The following is a 21079-nucleotide window of genomic DNA, read 5'->3' as shown; positions in this document are numbered from 1 at the left end:
TTATCATTGGACCAACGCGATGTCAATATTGTATTCTGGTTGTTGACTGGTTAGGGAGGACGTCCTCCATTGGAGCATCATTTTACGTGTTTTGGCCAATAACAGATTAGCATGAAAAAAAAAGAAATACATTAAATTGATATAAGATATCCCGCCCTAAGGAGGACAGCAGGAGCCTGTCCTCCTCTGCCCCCCACCACCACTTCACACAGATGGCCGTTTCCCCTCTTGCCTGCCCTGCAGGTGTCGCTGTTGAAGCATTTTAATCAGAATTTCAATAATGGATTTTTTCCAAAGAAGAGAGAAAAATTATTTTTAAAATGATATTGAGATTTGGTAATGGTTTATTTGAACCAATTCTGCTTTTTAATATTTTGATCTCCCTCTTGCCTCTCAAAAATAGAGGAGGAGCAACCTCCTCTGGTTTAGATCATTTATAAGTCAGCAGTCAGCTGCTTAGTGGAGCGCATGGTTGTTGTGAGTAAACACAACACCCTGAGAAGTTTGAAGAGGCAGTGTTTATTGAGTTTCTTCATCTAAATTATTCAATGAGTCAATCAATTTCTGGGATCTTAAATTTTTTTTTTTTTTTTAAGTATTATTGGATCAACTTTTACACATGCCACATTTACTTCAAACTGTTAAATTCAGCAAATAATTAGTAACTGTGCATAAAAAGGGGCAAAAATAAGTCATGTTTAAGTTTAGTCCCTGAAAAGGTTGTGTTGACTTCATTTCATGTCAGCAAAACATGCAGTTTGACCAGGGGTTTGCACTGACACTGCACTGAAAATAATCTTAACAGTCTTAAATTATTGTGTATTGTGTAAGTATAGACCAAAAAAAAAATCACTGTTAAAAAAAACAGATCAGATTTATAAAATGTGTGCATGACATTCACCAATTATGAAGTAATTAATTTTTTTGTGAAGTAACAACAGTTTGTACTTGGTAAATGTTTTATTGTGGTTTTATTTAAAATGTCCTATTCTAGCTAATAAATTAAACTTGATCCTATACTGCCTGACCAAAAGAAAGTCGCACACTCGTTGGACCGCCTTTAGCTTTGATTACAGCGTGCATTCGCCGTGGCATTGTTTAGACAACCTTATGCAACGTCACAACATTTATTTCCGTCCAGAATTGCATTAATTTTTGGCCAAGATCTTGCATTGACGACAGGAGAGTCAAACCAATCCGTAAAGGGTCAGGACTCTGGTGGCCAATTCATGTGTAAAAATGATTCCTCATACTCCCAGAACCACTCTTTCACAATTTGAGCCCGATGAATCTTGGCATTGTCATCCTGGAATATGCACGTGCCATCAGGGAAGAAAAAAATCCATTGTTGGGATAACCTGGTCATTCAGTACATTCAGGTACTCAGCTGACGTCATTTTATTGCTGCATAATGTTGCTGAGCCTAGACCTGACCGATTGAAGCAACCCCAGATCATAACACTTCATCCAGAGGCTTGTACAGTGGGTACTGTCCAAAAAATTCAAACGCCGACTTTGTTTTTGGCCAGGCATATGGGGTTGACTCAGACATGGAATATATTTCAGTGTTTTAAATAAATTTGGTGTCTACACCAAATGACACTTCAGAATGACACCTTAAGTTTGTTCCCCCATGGTCTGATGTCAGCAAAGGTTCTGAAGTTTGCAAGATTTCACAGAGACAGTGAATAAGCATCCTAATCCTCATTTATTTAATCTTTCTCTTGAAGACCATGTCCAGGTTTATCAAGACAAAAGTGGAAAACAGTTATTCAGACAGGAAGCTAATTCAATTTAATCAATTAGATTGCTGAACAGAGGCCAAAACAATAAGCGTTTCCATTGATCTCATATCAACCACTGTCCAAGAGCATCAGGTCCATTTTGTGTTGCACTTGCACCAGTTTAGTTTATAATCTGAAAAAGGAAATACTTTATGATGTCAGAGTTCAAACTTGTGCAACCTAAAGTAAAAATAAAAATAAATTTCTTTTAAAAAAGAAAAAAAATATGTTGCAAGACTAGTTTTGTAAGGGTAGGCAAACTCTCATACTTCACCCAAACCTTCCAGGAAGTAATATATGCATAACTGTGGTAACTCCACTGGAATTACAGAAGCTGACCTTTGTAACTTGGAATTTCAGTTTCATTTTTAAATAAAGAGACAGTTACCTGAAAATTTAAAAACGATTTGTTCCTTGGCCAGGGTTAGTTAGGAAATGATATGCAGTTTTGACAAAAAAAAAAAACAAAACCACTTTTCCACTTAATAGGTTTGCAAATATGTCTACAAGACAATACTTTTAAAAGGGTCAAAATATTATCCTGAATTCCAAGAATTTGAATGGAGATAGTTCTGCTTCCAACTGACTAGTGGACTGTTTGAAAGTGAGGTTTTGTTATATTTGAGAAAACAAATGCATGTCTCTTGTTGCTTTAATTGGATAAAGACCAAAGAAAGTACAATGACCATGTTTGCATGCACACCAGATTCCAAATATGTCATTTTCATTTGTCATGAAAAGAATAACCGATCTTATTCTTATATACATGGTTAGCTGAATATTCTGTTTATATTCTTTGGCCAGCACTAAAGGATGGCATCATAGCAATTCTTCTATGTGCATGAAGTGCTTAAAATTAGCTGGGTGTGAACTGCTGGTTTAGTTTTATCTTAGAATCACAGCTATCAACCCTACCGCATTAAGTCTTGTGGATCATTTTTATGATTAACATGCTTAATGTGTTAAACTTCTAAAACGCAATTAATCATATTTCTTTTATTTGGGTGTGTTCCCCATAAGTGCAAATCTATGACCAGATTCACCATCTACCATCCTATATTTAACAAGTGTATTGTAATTAATATGTGTGATGAAAATGAATAGCATGAGTTAACATGCTAATGTTACCCCATCTTAAAATATATTGCTTTCAGAGCCTTCCACTTGTGCCAACTTTGTTCTGTGGTTTGAATGAACTCAGCATCTTTCATTTTGTCTGCTGCAGTCTTACAGAAATTGCTATTTTGATGTTTTCTGCCATCCATGTGTTGCACAAAGTTTAAGGGCTATATTTTAACGATCTAAGTGCATGGTCTAAAGCACATGGCGCAAGTGCATTTAGGGCATGTCCAAATCCACTTTTGCTAGTTTAATGGCGGATAATCTGAGCGCAAAGTAAGGCGCATGGTTCAAAGGGGTTGTACTTAGTCTCCTAATTAATCATAGGTGTGTTTTGGGCGAAATAAACCAATCAGAGTGTCATCTCCCATTCCCTTTAAAAGCCAGCTGTGCTTGCACCTTGGCGGATTGCTATTATAATGGTGGATTTGCCAAGTAGTAGAAAACGCTTCTCTGCAGAGGAAATGGACCATTATGACATGTATTTTTTTTAAATATTGCACGTTGTGCACCCGCCTATGTAGGCGCATATTACTATCTTAATAATGAACAGTAAAATACTGTGCCATTGACTTACGACCAGGTTTTTGTTGGTCAATTGCGCAATCGCTTTCCGCTGCCTCAAGATAGCAATGCGCCAACAATGCGCATAACCACACCTCCACACCTCATTTTAAGACCAACACGCCCATGGGCGCTCAGATGGGCGCAAGCCTTAATGGGTGCAAGCTTTAAATAGCAAGTATTGCTATTTAAACAACGTGGGTGCTGGACGGGAAAATGACAACTGCGTCGGTCTGAAACTAGCAAAGACACTTGCGTTGCACTTGGCGCCGCTTTGCGCCGGGTGTAAGACAGAGCCCTAATTGTTTGAAATTAAGACTTCTGCGTCCTTGTCTGTCCAGGAGTGAGGGCTGTGTGCTTGCTGCAGCATCTTTCCAGTAAATTAATAGGCTGACTTCAACACCAAGACACCTTGCTAATGGATGAGCAGACCATGTTTGAGAGTTATAAATGGAATATGGTGTTTACATGGGCTCTATACCTGAGTATTGAGAATAAGATCCAAAAAATGATGTGCATGTAAACATGATCATTGATAGATCCCACAACCAGAGTATGAAATATAAAATGCTAGTCAGAAAACATGCAGATGCGTCACGGAAGCAAACAAATACTGAACATTTTCAGACATGTATTGCTGGCTTCCTCTGACACTGCTGACTGAAGTAGCACCTTCCAATTAGCCTGCTTTTAATGAACTTGAAAGGATTGTTAACAGCTGCGTGATTCATTGCTGTTGACGCGGCAGTACTGTTGAGTAAAAATACATTTGAATATTTCAGAATGGTTTAAACAGGGGCTTACCTAGATAATGAGAACTGAAACCTCTGTACCGATGGTTACTGTCTGTTACAAAGTGAAGCCTCAGCCAGTTCTTGTTGCTGACAATGGGTGATGGAATATTCATCCCAGATAACCTAACAGGGAAGAGAAGAATATGACAAAGCATTACTCCATTCTAATAGTCAGCAAAATCCACTGACTGCAGGCATGCTCTAAAATTGATCGAAGTCATTCCATGTAATTTCACACAAAAAAGCAGAATTTGACCCACCATCTCAAATTGTTCTGAACTTTTTCCTGCTGGCAACCAAATTGGACATTTTATTTTGGTATAGTTCACATAATATTTTGCAAATAAAGTACCCACCATCCTACTGTATTTGTACCAAACTGCTTTCTGATAACGATTACAAAATGAGGAATCCAAATAAATGGTCAAATCAGCAGGCCTCCCAAACTCCAATCCTCAATCCCATCAAAAAATGAAATTAAAATAAATTGAATAAATACATGAGTAACCCAATCAAACCCAATGTTTTATTCTCCCATACGTGAATAAATCAAAACTGGTTTCAAAATGAACACTGTTTTGTGATACTTTTCTACGTTCCCTGAAAATATACAGCCAGAAATCAATCAGTTTGAGCATCAATTCAATGATACTTGATATGTTCTTGAAATAACCACCATCCAAAGCCTTCTTTGGATTTAATATGCTTTTAATATATCTTTTCATTGTTTTACAGAGAGATAAACTACTTTAGATGCATTTGTTATAACAATAACATCAGTTATATAATAGCTGGTCAGATGGTAAACAATATTGATTGTAGTAAAGCATTTATGAAACATCTATAAATGTTACATCAACATGATATATGATATCACATGCTACAAGAACAGCGTAGCATATGATATGTATTTAATATTCTTGTCAAATGTGAAGAAGTATATGAGGTAATTTCACGAAAAGAAAATAGACTAAAATCCCAACACAAATGGTTATGAATCTTTTCACCGTTATAAATGTGCAATACAGTATGTGGTAGCAATGAATGTAATATACTGTACATACTTTAACAAATTTATTTTATATGGGCTTTGTGTAAACTGTGACTGTTTTCCAAATATAACATCTCTTATTGCCTTTCATTTATGAGAAGATTTTATAAATGGCCACATATGATCTGCAAAATATTATAGTGGTCCTTTGACAAAAAATATTTTTAACTGGCGGCACAGTTTGACTACTGCAATATACAGTATTGCTGCATAATGGAAGCATTGATCTTTTGGTGAAAGACTGAACTCTGAATTTTAATATTTATGACAGTATATGTACAAACCAAGAAAATACAGTGACTACCAATCAGCTTCTTAGTATTCATCTCAGTATGTTACTTGACGATTGTTGCTCATTAATTGTAAGAACAATGTTAACGGAATTAATTATAACTTCAAAACCTCCAAAATATTAGAAAGGTTCATTTTGCTTATTGAATTAATTGTACAATAGTATGTACAAAACAATACATCACACTCTCATTCAAGTTAAACAAACAAAATAATATCATTGAACAGATGCTTCCCCAAAGAAACAAAACAAACTCATTGATGACATCAGATTGGGGAATACATGTATTTAGCACGTAGGTAAACAGTAGTGAGGGCTGGGTAATTGTTAGTACAATTGACGCATACAAAAAACACGTATAAAATGTATAGACTTAAAATGGTTATCCATGAATATGTCTCCACAACAAAGTCATCTACCTTACAAAAAAATACTCATTTTACAAAGGAAAAACCTGTTAACTTTACCTAATGAATGTGTGGCATGATAACAGTGTTTCTCCCTTCGTGTAACATGCATGCATTTTAATTAAATGAATTGCCAGTCTGCTTGGAAGTAGTAAACAATTATTTTATAACATCAAGTAGATCACCACACCACTAACTAGTAAATCACTGTGAGAGGTAATAGAATGTTTCATAATGCAAAGTGTAATTTAATCAACATAAACAAGAAATATGTGGTTTATATCAAGTGCCAGAAACAAAAGAGAGGTCCCACTGAAACATACCCAACCAGGACATTGGATTTAGGTTTACAGATTAATATAAACAATTTAACATAATGTCACACTACACTTTGTACTAAAACTATGGTTAAATTCAATCAATTAAATTTAATGATAAGAACAGGCCATTCAGCCTATAAAGACTAATTCATTTTTCACAGTTAAAATTGCCAGGCTTTGAAAAGCACATTGGTCTCTGATTGTTCCATGAGTCCTGCAATGTGCATCTGTGTGTGCGCGCGCGCGTGTGCGTGCATGCGTGCATGCGATATAATTAAAGGACTACAATCCATAAATAAACATTGAAATACAAGTTTACAAAGAATCTAATAATTTTCAAATAAAAATGATTGTGTTTGGCATGTATATTTACCAAGAAATAACAAATATTTGGATGGTAGGTACACCTTGGCGGGGCAGCATGCCCCATACCTATACAGCACAGAGCTTGGCACTTTTCAAGGATATCCACAATGACCACAGACTCTCAGAACAAGTCCTGGGTCAAATGTGTCTTTTTTTCTGAATTCAAATACTTTTCTATGCTCTATAGATCTTGCCTGGTGTAACTGAGACCGCCAATTTGACCAGAAGGCGGGGTTTGCACTTTTTGAGTGTATTTCTTTGGTTCCAATACACCATACAAGATAAAGTAAAGCGTGAAAAAGTATTTGAATTCAAAACAAATACGTATTTGACCCAGGCCTGCTCAGAACTTAATTTCTGTACCTTCTGATCTCATGTCAACAGACAGAATTCACAAACAACTTCACACATATGCACAATAAAGGGCCAAACTTAGGGTTTTTTCCTTCTTCTTTTTCCTGTCCATTACATCACCACAAATCCTCCAAGCCCGCAAACAATACAACTCCCTACTGGACATTTAGCTACACCAGCCAATGAAAACATCACATACACATGCAATTTGGACATATATATTTTTAAGCAAAAAAAATGTGTGGCCACTGCGGCTACTTTGCAGGTAGCTCGCTGGTAACACGCTTGCCTATGGGACCTTCAAGGCCCAGAATCCCACCTAAGGCTGAAGAAAATCTCTAATTTGTTGTGCAAGCTTATTTGCTAACTAATAATGGCATATTACTTTAAAACTATTACTTTTGCAACTGTATAATCCTTGTAGGAATTCATTTATATTCCTGAAATCCATTCTCTATCATTTCACATGCAAACTCCACACAGCATCATTCCATAACGACGGATGAGTATCGTTCGTCCCCCAGTGAGCATCAAACACAGACGATAAACATCTTAAGAGAGGTAAATGAGTTGACAGATGTTTTGACATAAATGCACTAGGTATGTTTTACCCTGATATAGCCTGCCTACATTCTAGCCGGTTGGAAAACTCTCACATTTCAAACAAGTCTAGCCAGTCTTTCGCCGAACGCATAAACTGTATTATGTGATATCATCTAGACATTCGGTTAACCGCCTAGATTTGGTTGCAATGTGAAAGTTTTCTAGCCGGCTAGGATATAGCCAGGTCATATGGAAAAAACACCTGAGCTGAATTAGGGTTGAATTGAGCCATGGCCGTATAAAAATAATTGAGCTAGCCTAGTCCTTTGTCAAAACATGTCAAACTAGATTTCCACCACTTTACACAAAACAACTTTTTGCAAAGCCGTTCATGGACATTTAACTCAGAAGGTGTTTATAACTTTATTCCCTTATGCAATATTGACATTCAAATGATATCAGAATGTTCAATGCATATGTTTAGCAAAAGTCATGAACGAAGAGCCATATGCATTTCATGAAGGCAGATTTACTGATTTTCTTAAATAAAGTTACAATAGCTGACTGCTGTGGCATATCTACCTGTTTAACAATTTTTTTTTTTTTTTACTGTAGCTACCGTTATCTGCAAATGCAACGTTTCTAAATGAATGTTAACTAGCCCTATTCTCTATCGACATAAAAAATTAGTACGTCTGTCGTGTCTACAACACTGCATTAAAAACACTTCCATCTAAAAACATGACAAACACTTTCATAACTAGTAGTGGTCTACGTGAAAAAGGACATTTAGGCTACTCACTAGTGGTGTGTCGTTCATGAACAATTCATTCCTTTTGAACAAATCTATTTGGTGAATGAAAGGAACTGACTCACCTCTATGTACAGATTCATTCCTTTCTCCTAGTAAGTTAAATCTAATTTAAAAAAGCACGTTTTGACATTGTAAAATGGTAATTAAAAAACACAGCCCGGCCAAGTGACTTGAAACAATTGGGGAAACATTGGGTAGCATTGCTTTGGAATAAAGCTTAACTTGGCATTTTTGTACATTGAAAACATGTTTTTTTTTATGAGATATCATTTCTTTTTGCAAAGTGTTTGTTATAAGAAAGTGAGAAATGCGAAGGAACCCTTTAAGAAACAGTTGTGGATTATGGCTATCCTTGTGTGAATTTGTACAGTCTAATGAGCGTTAGCACTTTTGCTTTGCTATATGTAAAACAGTGGCTGTGACAAGGGGTGCGGTGGCATAAGTATAAAAGCATGAGAAACGCAGCTGAAATATGCCCAGTGTACTCACGGATTTGACGGCCATCCAACGAGCCTTGATTGACAAAATTATCAGCAAACTCGTAGAATTAGCTCCCTCGGTCGCAACTTGTGTACCCTTCTGTCCTGCTCCGTTTTCTGTTATTTCGCCTTGATGCACTTTTAGTGTTTGTAAGGTTTATAAGGCATTTTGATAGACTTATCTGGAGGTAGGAGTCCTATTCGCTATTTTGCTAAGCTAGATAAGTCACCTTACGTGAGAATTGGAAGTAGTAGAACAGGAACACGAGATACTGGAGAATAGGAGCAGACGCATATTTCCCAGCAATCTTTGCATTTTTATTAACAACAATAGCACGAGAGAAATGAGGACAAATGAATGTATCAGGCTTCTGTATGAGTGAAACTATGAGTGAAACTATATGTTTTTAGCAGAATGGGCATGGAGATGAAGTTTGACATGATCACAGACTATAGTGCTAAGAAAATAAAGTGACCATGAGCAAGATTTCCTTATCGAATGGTATATAAAACAGACGGTATTAGCAATGTTTCACTATAGTAGTGAAATAAGGCGTGATATTGAGTAGGAGACCTGTAGTAGCCTACAAATGTACTTTTCTCATGATCACTACTAATAGTTATAATTAGGATTGAGTCATGATTTTAAATGTAATACATTTAAAATCATGACTCAATCCTAATTATAACTATTAGTAGTGATCATGAGGAAAGTACATTGCTTGTATGTGGGTAGATAGAACATTACATTTAAAATCATGACTCAGTCCAAATTATAACTACTAGTAGTAGGAAAAGGAAAGTACATTGTATGTGGGTAGATGGAGAACAGGGTGAGGTAACATGAATGTAGAAACGTAACGTTTGCTGATAAGAACGTTTTCTACAGTAGCCAAGAAATATAGTTGGTAGAAATGGCACAGTGGTCAGCTGGTGTAGCTTTTTAAGAAAATTAATACATTTTCCACCATGAAATGCATATGGCTGGCCGTGAGTGACTTTTGGTAAAGCAAATATAAGTGTAAGAAAACGTTAGTGTAAAATATGAAAAGATGTGCCTGCGAGCAAGGCAGGATTCGATTGTTCAACCTTGCGCGTTCCAGTCAGTAAGTTCGGCAGAGCGCCACCATGACATAGCTGTTCAATATGTGAATTTTCATGGTCAAATGTGTCCGTGGTTTTGAAGAACATAGGCCAGTAAGCACAGCTGAGCTCCGGTTGAATCCATATGGCCTGGCGACATTGTAGCCAGTTAACTGAACGTGCAGATGGTATGTGATAATGCAGTGTATGCGTTCGGTGAACACCGGGTAGATGTGGTGCAAAAGCAATTGTTGAGAAGTAACAGACAATTATTAGTGAGCAAAAGCTTGCTTCCAGCAGGACTTGAACCTGCGACTTGAAGATCTGTGGAGGACTGTGACATTAACCACTGAGCCATGAACAGACTAACTATTGAAACTGGGACATTTATTAGGTGATAATGGAAGTGTAAGAAAATGTTAGTGTAAAATATGAAAAGATCAGTCTGGGAAGAAGCAAGTGTCTCTCCATGCAAGTGATGTTTTAAAAGTAAGAAATTAGTGTTCTCCACTGGCACTTTTCAGTGGCAGCCACATTGCTCTCTCCTAGGCAAGGTTCATTTCAGGGCAGCAATATCAAACAAATGAAGACATTCCTGTCATTTGAAATGCAATTAACAGCATTAGTCTTAAAAGAAAGATCAAACCAAAAGTGAAGGTAGTAATAAATAATTGTACTTACACTATTGAGGTAAATGGCACAGACTGCTGACTTGCTTATCAGCTCCTCATAGGTCTGCTTATTATGATCACTGATATACAGACGGATGACAAATTAAAGGAAAAACCAACATAAAGTGTCTTAGTAAGGTGTTGGGCCACCAGAATCCGCCAGAGCAGCTTCAATGAGCCATGGCATATATTCTACAAGTCTCTGGAACTCTACTGGAGGAATGGAATGCCATTCTTCCAAAACATACTCCCTCATTTGGTGCTTTGATGATTGTGGTGAAGAGTACCGTCTAACACTGAAATCTCCCTAGGCCATAGCATATTGTCAAATATCTAGTGTCTAGATTATGGCCTAAGAGAAAGAAACAGTAAATTTGATCTAATATTATATTGTTTCTAGGAATGTGGCCTACCTTCCCCTCCACAAACATCAAAGCAAAAGTGATTGGGGCAATTTAAAGTTTGCTGATACTCTAATCTAGGCAGGCAATCTATGGGTCTTACCTTCTGCAGAGTTTTTCTCAGAAGAGACAAACCAGAAGACACAGGACACCATATCGGGGTTCAGAGACCCTGCATGGTTACACAACATATTCCTCTAAGTTTGAATGCAATCTGTGACACTTAAGTAAAATCAATGAATGAAAATCGTAATGTCTATACAGAAGCCTGATAGTTGAAATCTCAATTTTTTAGAACCAATTCCAATTTCAAGCAGAAATCACACGGTTTCCGCCAGTGTATTGCAAGCCCAGCGGCCCGCCAAGCCTAAGTTCACCCCCCGCCGGGCCTAAGCATTGGGGAATTATTATTATTATTTTTTAAATTTATTTTTAAGATGTTTTCTAAAGTGGGGCAGCTCAGTTGGAAAGCTCACCAGTGATATCTGCTGCTTAAAACGTGAACACAAAAACAGCAGGTCTGAGGTCAGTGTTCTTTACCCTCATTGTGCGTAGAGTGACGTTCAACACTTGACGCTTCCAACTATCACAAGCTAACGTTACCTAGCAAGCCACCATTTCTTATTTAGTAGGCTAACTAACCTCGTTACAAACTGCGTTATCACTTTAACTCATCGGTAAGTACATTCTTTTTATATTAACTTAAGCAGTGTGTGGGTAACGTTAAACTAGTAGCATGAATGTAACGTTCGATATATTGTAACATTACATGACTTATTAATTGCCATCAAAATAACGACTTCACTTGTTTATTAATAACGTTAGCTTGATGACATTGATGTGCATGACAACGTTGTCATAAAAAAATTTTCCCGACCATGAAAACTGCCTGACTTGTTTACATTTTGGACAGATGTGGCTACAGAGTAAATCTATCGTTGTTTCTGTCGCAGCACTTTCGACAATATCGGAAAAATCCTAAAATTTCTTCTCATGGTGAAGAGTGACACTTTTTCTCAGGGAACTGCTGTCAACACATCAATGCACTGCCCTGCCTCCAATCCCCTCACTTGGACTGCATTCCACTTTGTCATCAACTCCCCCTGTCCACCTCCCCTCCCCCGTAACTCCAACAGCAGTTAAAATAAATATAGTAATAATAAAGTACAAATACAGTAATATTTTTGTTTTCTTTAGTTTACTATTGTTCAAAAACAAATACTTTTTTTATACCATAAATAAAAATAAATTTATATAGTTCTTGGGCATTAGTTATAAATATATATATATATTTTGTATTTCAATTGTGATTTTGAAATAAAAACATTTCTATCAACATTTTTAGGTCTAGTGTCCTTTCTGGTGCAAGGCTCAGACGCCAGGCATAATGCCACATTGTAAAGCAATGGCAAATTCAATTGACATGATATTTGGTGTGGATACTACATACACCCTGGGCTTACATTGCATGATGTTTTCATTGAGGTGAGACATGTACTTTTGGAAATACATTACAAAAACATATTTTTTTGCTTTGAACTGCTATTTCTGATTATCAAACTCTTAGAAGTAGAATTTTTTGGTAGATTTGGGTTGCCAATAGACTTCTGACAAAACTGGTATTTAATACTTGGGGCTTCTTCTTAATTACCAATGAAAGTTAAAATCATTTTTGAGCAACGTCTTGGTCTTCCTTCAATGAAAGAACCTGGGAAACTGTTGTAAATTGAAGTGTCTGAACTGGTTATTTCCTTGGGTGAAATTCCCAAGGTGGCGTAGTCTGGCGTCTTAACCTCATCCATTGCCACACAAGGAACACCACCAAAAATAAAAAGAGAAAAACTCTTCTTTTTCCAAACTTTTTCCTGTGGCAATCTTTTTGCCACAGCTCAGACTGACATCACGATCACATGATCACTGACAGACTGATCACATGGACTGGGAACAAGAATCTACGTTCCTGTAGATTATTACAGGCTGTGTTCCAAATTGATTCTTGTGTTCTACCAAGAGCGTAAAGCATGCGTGGAAGTAAAAACATCATGTGACTAAGTGTGTTCCAAACTCAAGAATGTAACAAGGTAACAATGTGGGATTTCACCAAAAGTTCTCTTCGTGTTCTTGGGAGGACTGAAAAACAGTGCACTTTGATGCAGGCTTTTCCATGTTTTCCCTTCCCAGTTGCCATTGCATTTCTGCTCTGTATTTGAGGCTGAATAAGAATAATTTGTTCAGCCAAGAAAATGTATGACAAAGGGAGGAGGATTTTGTACAAGTGTAAGTATATTTTATGTACTGATTTTTGTAGTGCCAATATGTTTCTTGTAAGGATAGAGGTCAATAATGGTGATGTCAAGGTACAAGTACTTTCCAAATCAAAAAGAAATTACACATTCTTGCAGTGGATGAGTGTATTCTTGCAGGTGTACCTGGAGGTGTGTTCTTACAGGAACTCGAGAACACAGAACAAAATGTTTTAATTTTGGCACCCACACATCACATGTACAGCACCATCCACTAATTGGAGTGTAAAGATTGTGGAAACTACAGCCACAATTCAAAGATGAGTGTTACGTAGTTATCTAGAGAACCATAAATTAGAAAAATGTGACTTTTTTAAACCTTCCTACAATGGAGTGACAAATTAAATAGAAATATTGAAGTTCCACATAAAGAGTTTATGTATACAGAGACTGTTGATAGTTACTTTTAGTCTTGATACATTTTTTTCAGCAGAGTAGTAAATGCTGGTGACAGCTTCCATATTTACAAAGTGTACATGTGGAGAGGTAATTATTAAAAATGTAACACTACTATGTTTTTTGTTAAAAATTCGTTTTTTAAATTACTGAGTATGAATTAAGAAGTACACCAAGAACCAATGGGTACATATTAACTGGTTACTATTTCTATAAGAAAATGTTCTTACTGAGAAAACAGTGATTTGCATACGGTTTTCAGACAGTATAAACAGATGTAGAATAAAGCAAGGCAATTTGAGAAGATTGAAATATAGAATAGTTGGGAGACTCACCATATTGTTGGCGGCTCAGACCCTTCCACTTCCAAGTAGTCATACTTGTCCTCCATCTGGAAGTCTGTAAAAATGACGGAGATGGTGTCTCCAGGATCAGCAAGTATGGTCCACGTACAGTCCGCACTATTGTAATATTCACTCGGGAAATTGGGGCTTGAAATGATGCCACTTGAACCCCTCAGAGTATCACCACATGTGTCCTCAGCTGTCAATCAAACACGGAAAGACTTCTGTTAGGAATCTGATTTCAGTTCTTCACAGATTATACAATAGAAAATAACAGCTGAAAGCCTTTCAAATAGACTGTCATATGTATCTATACATATGGTATGTAGCCTTTTAGTTTTTTTGATTTCCAGCATATTTTCAGCAGCAGCAGCACTACTGCTCATTGCATTGTACACTGGATTAGAAATTTTTGTTTTCAGCACATGAAAACATGAGTTCAATGTAACTGAAATTTGTTCTGCTGCCTTCCTGTGATATTCACAAACTCAAATGGAGCCCTTTTATTTCAACGCTTTCAAGGTTTTTTTATTGCATTGTATACAATGCTGCAATGCTGTTAATAAAAGAGACTATGGTCTTAAAAGTGCTTTTTTTTTGTTGTTGCCGTCATCACTTTAATGGGCTCAACCAATACAGGCTGTACTGAATTAAAGGTTCCAGCTGCTTTTCCCAACAGATCTGTTAATGTCTTTCTTTCAAGTGATCCAATTTAATGTGAAAGAACAATCTTGGATTTCTGTTTCAGAATTTTTGTATTTGGACAATCAGTATAATGTACAGATAAAGACACATGGTCCGGTCTGTGCATACATCATAAATTATATTCTTATAATTTATACATTTATACACACGGCATACATGTACCTACAAATATACTTCCATGGACAGAGCATGGCCATGTATGTACTGTAGATATGGTTTCGACACATACATTATGATCTAATCATTGAGAATCACATTTGTTATAAATGATTGAATTCTCTGAATACACATAGGTACACTGATGTACAACATGCTGATACTAAAACATTTATTGCATATAACCATACACCTGACTGTCTTCATACATCAACACACTGTGAGACACACACACACACACACACACACAAACATATACACACACCAGAAATACCTTTTTCCATCTTTTGATTGTTTTTTCAAATTTTGGTTCCATTGAATGCATTTAAATCATTGAAACAGGCTATTACTGATTGTAATGCTTTAAAATGCTTTAAAATATTAAGTGAAATGTAATACATTATACAATTAATCTACTGTAAATATTTTATTTATAGTTAATTTATTTAAACTAAAATAATTCTTAAAAGCAACAGATAAATTAGAAACTGGATATTTAATACAGAAAATTGCAATAAAAACTTCAGTCAGTTCATTTAAAATTTTAAACAAATTAATCATTCTTTTAATATACTTTAGAATTTTAAATGTTAACAAATAAATATTTATTTTAATGGAAATAACCAATCTGCCCATTCATCATCTAACCTATTTATTTGTTGATTCCTCCATTAGGGGAGGGGAACTGGAGCCTGTCTCAGCCTGTCGAGAGGCAGGAATACACCCTGGACAGGCCAACAATCTATCACAGGGCATGTATATAACCAAAAATCTCAATATGCTATGTATATTTTGGTGAATCTATAAATGCTTAAGTCTATATTTGATGCTGGCCCATGCTCGTAAATGGCAGAACATTGGAAGCAATAAACAAAAAAATAAAAAAACGAAGTCTTGGCTTAATTATCGGTTTTAAAAAAAAAGTGCACAACAAACTTTGGAGTCTGTTATTGCCATTTGTCAACATCACGACCAGAATTGACTAAAGGAAATGAAAAGCCTGGAATCAAGACTACATACTGAAAGCTCTCATATCTTCTTTAAGGAAGCAATTGAACACACCTGACCAATTAGAAACATCTGTGAAGCCATTTCACACCACCTGGCAAGTCAAAATATGCCAAAGTGGTGGTTCTATTCTATAGGATGGACTTTGAAGCCTGGAACTGGTTTTTTTGAGCATATTATGGAAAAATAACACAGGTAATCTGTAATGCAAATTACCTGATAATACAGGAGGAAAGTACTGTGATGGCTGTATCCTCTCCGTTAAACCTGCAGCATCAATTATGTGCATATGTACAACACTTGCACAAGGTAGGCATAAACATGGCACATACATTAACTTACTCTGTATGCAAGAGTTATTGATAAAGTAATGTGTCTCTAATTACATTGACGTCACTAGCTAGCTACATGTAGCAACTATATGGCAAATATAGAAGGTGTGTTGACAAACACATCAAAAAAGATGCTGAAGTGGCCAGGTTTCTTTTGGACAATGTGGAATATTTTGCTTGAATTGGCTTTACATTTTACCAAGTTGGTCTGGCATTCAGTCTTATCGTACGTGCAAGCTAGTTAGATATCGATGGTGCAACGTAACTACTTTGACAGTCAAATTATAGACTGTCAGACAAGCAAGGATTAATTAAATATGTGTTTATTATCTGAATCCAGCAGTTCCAACAGTTATGGAGGACTAAACGTGCCAAAATGAAATAAATAATTAAATAAATATGGAAATATATAAATGAATATATAAATAAATAATTAAATAGGTCAATAATTAAATAAATACTTAATTTCATTTCAAAATAATTAAATAATTGACACCTCATGATTGTCCTTTTCACAATAACATGATTATATTTTATTTCATAATAACATTTGTATTTCCAAATGGCTTTTTTATTTTAAAATGACACTTTTCAAATGACTTATTTCCCAATGGCATTTTTATATCCAAACTCTCTTTTTCGTTTCATAATGAGACTTTTCAAAATGGCAAGACCTCCTGTCAATCAACACGAGCAGGGACTGATCACTCACAGGCCCTGTTCAGACCTGGCATTAACATGCATCTTGGGTGACCCGATCACAAGTGGACAGCTCTAACTACAGGTGTGAATGCACTCAAGACGCATTGAGGACGCACAGAGATCCGATCACTCAGACCACATTCGAAGGTGGTCTGGGTCGCATATGGCCACATTCTTTTAGCAGTGTGTACACAAATGCGTCCTGGGCCACATTGAAGGACCGCCTAGTCAACTGACATCCTCTGCATGAACAGAAGTACGTACTCATTCGCGCGCCAACGGTGTCATATTAAAGCGCGAAACAACAAGAAGAAGCCACACTGAATAACAAAATAAACAAGACAATGTTTTAAAAAATGATACCATGTCATTCTACAGTCAATATCTGGGACTAAATATTGAATAAATATACAACCTTACCATTGGTTTTACGCATAGAGATGTCCCTTTCGTGACTGAGCGGTCATGTATTGTCTTGGACAATCCGTTTGTGAAATATACAGGCATGTGTGATGCCTGGGTACCTTCCAAAATAGCTGTACGTAATACCACACGTGTTGTTTATGGCATTGTCGCCCTTTTTAGTACAGTCTGGCTTGATTGACAATTTGTTTATTCAGTATGTGAGAGTATAAGCTTTCTAACGATGTATAACATGTCTAATTTTGCTTTTGGAATAGCGTTTTATAGGTCAGCGTAACCGAAAATGTTCTTATCATCGCATTCACTTAACCATTCAGTCTGTGGTAGCAGTAAAAGACGCTGCACCTAAAGAAACGTTGTCAATGATTTTTTTGTAATTTTTTTGGAAAATACTATTATTATTGAGGACTTCTGGGCATAGCTAAGCCATGTTTGCTGATAGGTCTATCTGACGTCGTTTTCTGGAGCAAAACAGAAGGATAGAGCTGTATAATTTTGGGTGCTTCTCAAATTGTGTAAGGTGGCTTTGTCCACAATCTGAAAATTTCAAAAAGCGCATAGAGACATATTACGAGTGCATCAAACATCTCAGGCAATTTGGTTTGCCTGGAACACGCCAAGGAATAGACCCAGTCTGTTTTTGTTTTGATTTTGCCCGCATGCCAATGTCTTTGCAAACAACCTCTTCTTCTTTTAATTTCCAGCAGACTAGGCACAGGTAGTGCATTGCTGCCTCCCGCCGGTTAAAAACAACAATGCATTTGGTCTTTGCAAACGGAAATGATGTACGTGTTTATTTGGATATTGAGCGGGGAAGTGAGATCCGATCACAAGTGGTCACTCGAGACGCATGTGGAGACGCATTCTGATGCCAGGCGTGAACTGACATCCATCTCGACTGAATCTAGACTGAATCTAGACAGGTCTGAACAGGGCCACAGTCATTGGTTGATCACGCATTCAGACAAAAGCAGTAGCACTGCAAATATGGATCTGTATGTTAAAATTATAGATAGTAAGCCCTAGTGCAATAGCTATTAATGTACAAGTCGCTCCTCCCACATCCATTCCCAACATAGGATGCAAATCAACAAACAATACATCCACAAATTTAATGAGTACAAATCCTTTATTGAAATGAAAGCAATGTAATTTAATTGAATAATTATGGTTGAAAATTAGAATTATCAATTATATCCCCAAATTCATTGATAGGTCAGTCTACAGTGTACTGGTGGAATCCACCAACAAGTCAAAACAAGCTCTATATCAGGTTTTAAGATTAAATAAATGAATTCAATTCCAAGCAGTCGAATAGACTAATGAATTTAGATCATACATTCTTTATTGAATGCAAACTCACGACTTGGAAACTACAAAACATGAAACAATGAATTTAGAAATCCAGAAAAGAGAGAGAGAGAGACGGATAAACCAGACCTTGCCAAAATGTTACCCACTTCCAGTTTAAGCACTATAGGATGAAAAGAAACCAGCCAAAAAATAAAAACACACACAACCAAGGAACCACCACCAAAACAAAAAGAGAAAAACTTTTCTTCTCCAAGGCTCCGAAACCAACTGCAACACAACATAACTTTTTCCTATGGACATCTTAAATACCTTACCCTGCATTGCTTGAAGATGGTTGCCCTGATTGGGTGATGCCAAGTTAAGGTGTAGGAAGGAAGGAAAGGGTTGTCAGACTCATTAATGACAAGGACTGGCCAACCTTAAAGCTGACCGTGTATTTATTGATCAAAGTGAACTTTAGTTGTTGGAAGCAGGGCTAAGCACTATGCTATTATCATCAAAAGATTCCTGAATCAACTCTCTTTCTAACAACATCAAACATGAATATGTAAGGAGGAAATTCAGTTCAGTTCTTGAATACCTATAAAAAGCACTGAAGTTTATCTCTGCTTCAACAAGAGGATATGTCTACAAATATCAGTGGTTCTCAACCTTTTTTCCACCAGCACCCCTCCAGGCTTATGTTTGAAAATAATTAATTAAATTGAATAATTAAAAACAAAATAAAATTTAAAACACTTAAATAAAAAATGCACTTTTAGGCAAGAGGGTTTCATCGCCTCATTTGAAAAATCCTGTTCACAGACTAAGCAGAGAGGTAGCTATGCGCTGGACAGAGACAGAATTAACCTGTAAGTACTCGATACTCTGTCTGCACTTTTTCTTTTGAACTTTCACCATTTTGTGTACTTCTGAATGTGATTGTTATTCAATAAAAACTTTATTTGATACCTGTGGGCAATTATGATTGGATACATTTCTTCAACGCCCACAACGTAGCTGGATAGCGATGGTACTAAATTTGGCTTGAGGATTCATGGGCGCAGGTGCAACCATGATCGTAGTGTAACCAAAAAAAAAGACAAATTGTTAGTGGCAGCAAGTAATGTTATTAATAACAATAGGACAAACTAATTAAGTTGAAGATGTCATATATACTTAATTGTGTGCGTGTCTACAATTTTATTGAGCAAATCCAACAATTGTATTTATTTAGTAAATCCAACTATTTATTTTTTGAGTCTACTTAATAATATTGCATACAACAACTAGCCAACATTTTTGTGTGTGTGTGTGTGTGTGTGTGTGTGTGTGTAGTAGAGTTCTATATCTAGTGTTGGGCAGAGCTACTAGCTTAACTAGCCTATGTTTTCCAGTCCCATGTGTGTAGTTTCTATTTCTAAAATCAAGTAGCTACAATTGTAGGCTAGCTGTATTGGCATAAAACCACCTCCAACTGAACTCACAACAAGATGCTGCAGATGTTCTACCAGTCTGTGGTGGCTGAGAAAAGGACATTGAACAAGGTGCTATCCATCCTGGATAACCAGAGACATACCCTCCACAACAGTCAGTCACCAGTCAGAGGAGCAGTTTCTGCAACAGACTTCTCTCTCTTAAAGGGAAGGGGCGCTTCAAGAACTCTTTTGTTCCCAGGCTCTTTAATGCCTCCTCACACAGTAGGGGGTTGTCCCCTCAGGACACTAACTGAGTGGCCAAGGTCAATCAATGTTTGGCACACTGGTACTTTTTGCACATTTTATTTTTTTGGGTAATTATCCACTGTACTTTTATGCTGTACTTGCTGTCTTTGCACGTGTACATACTGTTTAACTGATTAACTCCGTTTTAAATAATGTTTTAACTTCTGTAATTTTTATATCCATTACCCACCCATTATTTATTTATATAGCTGTACATCAGTCAATATTTACTTATTTATGTCAGGACTGTTCATACTGTACATAACACCTGGTGTAGTTAGACAACATCAGTTTGTGTTTTTCCCATGGCTCTGTTTATGTTTATAGCTTGTTTCTACGGTGCCTTTTTATTCTTGCCTTTTTTTGTTTTTGTTTAAATTTTGTTTATTTTTATTTCTTACTTCCTGGTGCATCGTTGTACTATGCTCTGTAATGTGAGCTATTGGACACCTGAATTTTCCTCAGGATTAATAAATATCTATCTGTCTATCTAAAAGTATAATCCTTAGAACAGCATAACTTGTGAACAAAGAAAATTGCAGTATAGATTTAAAACACTATTGTCCCCACAACAATTGCCCTGTGCCAGTTGCATTGGCAAAGTTTGTTACTATCACGTAAAAATATAAGCCAAATTGTATAGAAACCTGT

General features: G+C 36.5%; 1 protein-coding gene across 6 annotated transcripts in view; it reads right to left on the bottom strand.

Moving 5' to 3' along the window:
* csmd3b (CUB and Sushi multiple domains 3b) overlaps nt 1-21079 on the bottom strand; it is a 919486-nt gene that overhangs the window by 653372 nt on the left and 245035 nt on the right. For 5 of the 6 annotated variants that reach the window (XM_064348440.1, XM_064348441.1, XM_064348442.1 and 2 more), the window contains exons 5-6: nt 14077-14284; nt 4272-4384 (exon numbers count right to left, since the gene is read on the bottom strand). In XM_064348440.1, the coding sequence (XP_064204510.1) occupies nt 4272-4384; nt 14077-14284 (321 nt within the window). The remainder of the gene's footprint in view (nt 1-4271; nt 4385-14076; nt 14285-21079) is intronic. The other variant, XM_064348444.1, reaches the window with a different exon arrangement.

This window comes from Anguilla rostrata, chromosome 8, assembly GCF_018555375.3.
Source record: "Anguilla rostrata isolate EN2019 chromosome 8, ASM1855537v3, whole genome shotgun sequence".
NCBI lineage: Eukaryota > Metazoa > Chordata > Actinopteri > Anguilliformes > Anguillidae > Anguilla > Anguilla rostrata.
Note: the sequence above shows the minus strand (reverse complement) of the source record. Positions and strands in the feature narration are given on the sequence as shown.